Source organism: Neophocaena asiaeorientalis, unplaced genomic scaffold, assembly GCF_003031525.2.
Source record: "Neophocaena asiaeorientalis asiaeorientalis breed wild unplaced genomic scaffold, Neophocaena_asiaeorientalis_V1.1 scaffold129, whole genome shotgun sequence".
NCBI lineage: Eukaryota > Metazoa > Chordata > Mammalia > Artiodactyla > Phocoenidae > Neophocaena > Neophocaena asiaeorientalis.
In genome coordinates, this window is record NW_020172446.1 from 7,887,488 (window position 1) to 7,892,379 (window position 4,892).

Genomic DNA, 4,892 nt, shown 5'->3' on the forward strand with positions numbered 1-4,892 from the left:
TTCTCCAGTCTGTGTCTGTGCCCTTCACTCCGTCACCATGTTCTCCTCCTTCTCCCCCGCCTCCTCCTCCTCTTCCTCCTCCAAGGAGCTAGGCTTGCTGACAGACAGATGGACCAATGGACAGACAGACTTGCTTGGAGCACACACACGTGCTCCTGTTACAGCCTCGGTTCTGACCCTGACACTCAGAAAACAGGATGCCCCGGAAGACAGTCTCATCTGGGGATGTTATCATAACCAAAAATGTGCCCAAAACAAAAAGAAATAAAAGCAATTACATTTCTTTCCCCAATTTCCTTTTCTCGTGAATCACTCTGCGAGAGTAAGACAGGCAGCTGATAGGGTCAATGTCCCTCTCACTGGTTCTAAAGTGCATCTTTCCATTGAGGCCTGTGCTTTCCCGCCCTTGGCCCCCACTTCAGCATCCCCAGGGGCAGATATCCGTGTTTGTTACAGGCATTTTGGGAAGTGAAGGAAACCTAGAATTCTGCAGGCTTTTCTTTACAGCAGCCCCGTGAATGAGGCTCAAGAATTGTCACTTTGCAGATAAAGACACTGAGGATCTGGAAGTTAAGGGCCTTGCCCAAGGTCACACAACGATTAGCTCCCGTATCTGCTGGTGGCTGGGAAGGAAGCTCCCCAAAGTCTAAGATCTTGGCCCAGAGCCCACCCTAAGACTCCAGCCCTTCAGAGCCGCCAGACCTGCCTTATAAGCCCAAAGGCCGGATGGCCTGAGCGGGTACTGGGCCGGGCCTTGTAGGGAGGCAAGGCAGTGCTGCCAAGCTTGGCCCCAAGATGACCTCCCCTGCCTGGCTAAATTTAGCCACTCTGTGAGGGTGGAGGGGGCCTGTGTGCCTACCCTGGAGGCCAGCCCGGGCCCTCAAGGAGGTCGGCACAGGCTCCAGTGGGTCTCCTTGGCCACTCAGGGTCCCAAGGTTGCAGGGGCCACGCCTCTGCCCGGAGAGGAGCTCGGTCCAAGCTCCCACACCAGCTGGTCCAGCCTCAGTGTTCACACAGCCTCTCAGACGCTGTGGAACAGGGCCCTGGGCTGGCCTAACTGGACTGTCTAGGGGAGGGCAGGCATCCACGGGGAGGCCACTACGGGGGTCCCCAGGCTGGCTTCTCCTCACTGCCCAGATCTTGCATGGCTTCTCTGGCCTCTTCCATCCCCTACTAAGGGCCTCCATCCAGCTGGAGCCCCTCTGCCCGAGTGTCTGAGGCATCACGACCCCCTGGTTCTCCTCCATGCTTTTGGGCCATCTCCCCTTGGTTCTCAGCCTCTCTCTTCCCCTGGAATGTGGGGACTCTTTGGGGCTGGCCTGGGCCACTGCCCCACAAACACTGCGCACACACCTGGAGGCCCGCCCCCTGCCGATGCTGAAGCCGCTACACCTAACAGCAGCCGCGTGACCGCCACTTCCTCTGGCTCCCACCTCTTTTCTCTTTCTTCTAAATCAAACTGCACTAAGGTATAATTTACATGCAAAAAATTGTACCCATTTTAGGCACACAGTTTGATGAGTCTCAACAAATGCATGGAACTCCCCTCCCCTCCCCAATCCCTCACCGTTGAACGTTCCCTCCTGCCCCTTTGCTGTTGGTCTTCCCCAACCCCCAGCCCCCGGCAATCACAGATCTGCTTTGTTGCTACAGCTTTGTTTTGCCTTTTCTAGAACTTCATGGAGGTGGAATCGCTCAGTATGGGCTCTTTTTTGGTTCTGGCTTCCTTTCCTCACACCAGGGTTTTAAGCATCGTGCATTCTGTTGCATATATGGGTATTCTGCTGTATGGACATGCCAGTTTGTTTATCCTGCCCCTGTTGATGGCCATTTGGGCTGTTTTCAGTTTGGGGCTACAATGAATAAAGCTGCTGTGGACACTTAGGTTCAGGTCTTTGCGTGGACACATCTTCATTTCCTGTTTTTGCCCTTCCACTTCTCCCAGTGCAGCCCCAATGGGCATCCATCCCTCCTGGGAGGGGTGCAGTGTGGGGGTCCGTAGGACCACAAAATCCTGGCCTCTGGAGGGGGTGGGGGAGGCCATGGGCATTTTGGTCACTGCCATCCCGGAGCCAGTGCGAAGTGTGCCAGGGCTTTCCCCGGAATTCCCTCCTGGGTCAGTGGCCGTGAGGTAGGAAACCTCTGTTTACCTTGGCCCATCGGGCTCCGTGTCCTGTGGGCTGGACAAGGCCGGACTTGGGCAGGGCTGGGTGGGGATGGAGGCAAAGCAGGCCTGGCCACGTGCCCCAGAGGCTGCCAGGAGCGCTGGAGCCTGCCTGCCTCCTATGTAAGCACCCCAGGCCCATCTTATCGCCGCTCGCTGCCTGTCCGTCAGGATGAGGGCCAGCTTGATGGTCAGACTTTCAGAGGGCCTCAGGCTCTTTATCTGTAAGACGGAGCCCTACGCCCTGCCGGGCCCATCTCATGGAGCTGGTTGAGGACCCGGAGACAAGGTATATAAAAAGGCTTTGTGATCTGAGACGGATTTTGTTCAAGAGGGAATCCTTCTGCCCATCCCCGGCTTCTGCTGTGTTCTGTGTGTCAAATCCTGTCTCCTAAATAAAGCCTGGGAGCTCCGAAGGGTGGGTCCTGCCTGTCTCCTCTGGTCACGGCCTGCTTCCTGGACGTGCCATCCTTGCATTACACGGGGCCCTGTGCTCAGAAGGGCCCCGCACTTGGTGTATTGCTCTGCTGCCACTGTTAAGAAGTTCTTAATTTTTGAACAAGAGGCTCCCCATTTTCATTTTGCACTGAGCCCCACAAAGTATACAGTTGTTCCTGCCTCTGGCCCTGTGGGCAGGGCCTGAGTCCCCTTCGGAGGGCAGTGAGTTCTCCTTTCAGAGGAGGAAATGAGGGAGGCAGGGGAACACGGCTCTTCCCTTCCCAGAGCTCCCACTTTTGGAGGGCACGGCCACCTGGGCGAGTCAGGAGTTAATGTCAAGCAGCCTCACGAGGCCCCGGGACAGTGTGAGCCTCAGGAAGCCTCGGGGAGGTGCATTTGAGCTGGGCTGGGAAGGACAAGAGGCGGGTGGTACCTCAGGGAGATGCAGGACCCCCGGAACAGCCAGGGCCGGGGGCCCCTCTGTGGGGAGCAAGTAACCCTTGATATTCAGGCTTCAGACCCAGCCCTGCCCCTGGGAGTCACGGGCCCCGCCCAGCCTCATCTCCCTGTGAATCGTGTGTAAAGGGCTTTGATCACATGCACAAACTTTCAAGTGCCTTACACGTGAGGAGAAGGCAGTCAGGCCTCTGCTATGGGGGCGTGGCTCCCCGCCCCCCTGTCTGAGGATGAGATCTCCCTCCGGCTGGCATCGGAGCCCCAGACCTTCACTCACTGCTCCTGGCGGAGGGGGCACAGGTGGTGGGAGCCCCCAGGGAGACACCGAGGGGGCAGAGGGGGGACCGCTCTCCAGGAAACACGCTGATGGCCCTTGTTGCCCCAGACACTCAACCTTTATTTCTCTACCAGACTGCACGTCAGCATGTGGGTACAGGGCCCTTCCCCCTTCCGAGACCTCCGTTCCCCCAGCAGGAAAGATGCAGAGAATCTCTGGGGGCTCCAGGAAAGTCCCACCCAACTCTGATTCTCTCTCTTTCAAGCGAGGGGAGGGCGGAAGTGTGGGCGGAGGGGCTACTGAACGTGGAGCCCATTTGTCTGCAAGGTGGCCCAGGGGGCCTTTTGATTCTGGGGACCAGGACAGGGATGCGGGTCTTGATTTACACATAAAATAATCGCTTTGTACACTCTCTAGGAGGGGCGAGGACGCACGGCCATTTACTCACTGCTTCTTCTGCTCTTAGCTAATTTTCGCTGGAGGGGCAAAAGCTGAGTGAAGAGAACACTTGTGTCCCGCAAACGCTCTTTTCCCATCATCGGAAGGGAGGGAGTGGACGTGCCCTTGGGTAGCTAACCATTCTTCAGGACGTCCTTTCGGCCCATGGGTGTGGGGACTCAGGATCACGCAGCCATGCAGACCTTGACGCGGCCAGGCGCTGGGTCAGGGTGTCAAGGCGCAGTGGTCAGGGACCCGAGGACGGCTCGGGTCTCAGGCGCCAGGGACACAGAAGGCAAATCGTCCTCCGCTTGGCAGAGCAGGCAGCACCAAGACGGCGCGTGCTTTGTCGGCTTGGAACAGAGAAACCTGAGTCTGGGGGTGCGCCGAGCTGAGGCAGGCAGGCTGGCCATCTCCCAGGAAAGGGGGTCCTTGCTCCGCCCCCCTCCCCCGCTCCCGTGTCCCTCTCTCTGAGCCTTCCACCCCCTGCACACATAAACACAAACAGGCGCAAGCCCTCGGGAGCTGACTCCGTGGAAGCAGAGTGCAGGGGGCCGTCCGCCCTCGCTGTGCACAGCTGGGCCTGGCTGTCCCCGCTTCACCCCAGACCAACCAGGCCCCAGCCCAGGCACTGAGGGAGAGGCCAGAGTGGCTCCCAGGAGAGCTCTGTCTATGCAGAGACGCAGGTCACCAAGGAAATGCCCTGCCTCCAAGGAAGGGGAAGCGGACTCCTGAGCGCTTTTGTGGATCTGGGGAGGAGGGCTCTGCTGCGGGCTTCTGGGCAGGCCCTGCCCGGGTTGTAGCTCCTGGGCCACAGCTTCAGGGATGAACTGCCCAGGAGAGCCCTAGAGACCTGAATTACAGAGCCCCCAGGGAGATGGGAGAGGGACAGAGACCCCGGGATGGGCCTGGAGGTGGCCACCCCGACCTCAGCAGGGCCCAGTGAGCAAGCAGGTGAGCGTGCAGGCAGGGGGGGTTCGGGGGACGAAGGCTTGGGCACCATCACTCTGAGGTACACACTGGAAACTCCACTCTGCTCCCGGCACTCTCTTCTGGAAGAAAACCCAAGAGCGTGTTAAGATGTACGTATGAGAGCACACACACACACTGGTTCCTTCT

The 4,892-nt window shown here is 58.5% G+C and overlaps 1 protein-coding gene across 4 annotated transcripts in view; it reads right to left on the reverse strand.

Moving 5' to 3' along the window:
- Nucleotides 1–4,892, reverse strand: part of ATP2A3 (ATPase sarcoplasmic/endoplasmic reticulum Ca2+ transporting 3) — a 46,781-nt gene that overhangs the window by 1,945 nt on the left and 39,944 nt on the right. Inside the window, exon 21 of one of the 4 annotated variants that reach the window (XM_024734395.1) lies at nucleotides 3,428–4,822. The exons of 2 other annotated variants lie outside the window; for them this stretch is intronic. In XM_024734395.1, coding sequence (XP_024590163.1) covers nucleotides 4,776–4,822 — 47 coding nt within the window. In that variant the 3' untranslated portion in view covers nucleotides 3,428–4,775. Of the gene's footprint in view, nucleotides 1–3,427; nucleotides 4,826–4,892 lie in introns of those variants that run through there. One more of the 4 variants, XM_024734387.1, reaches the window with a different exon arrangement.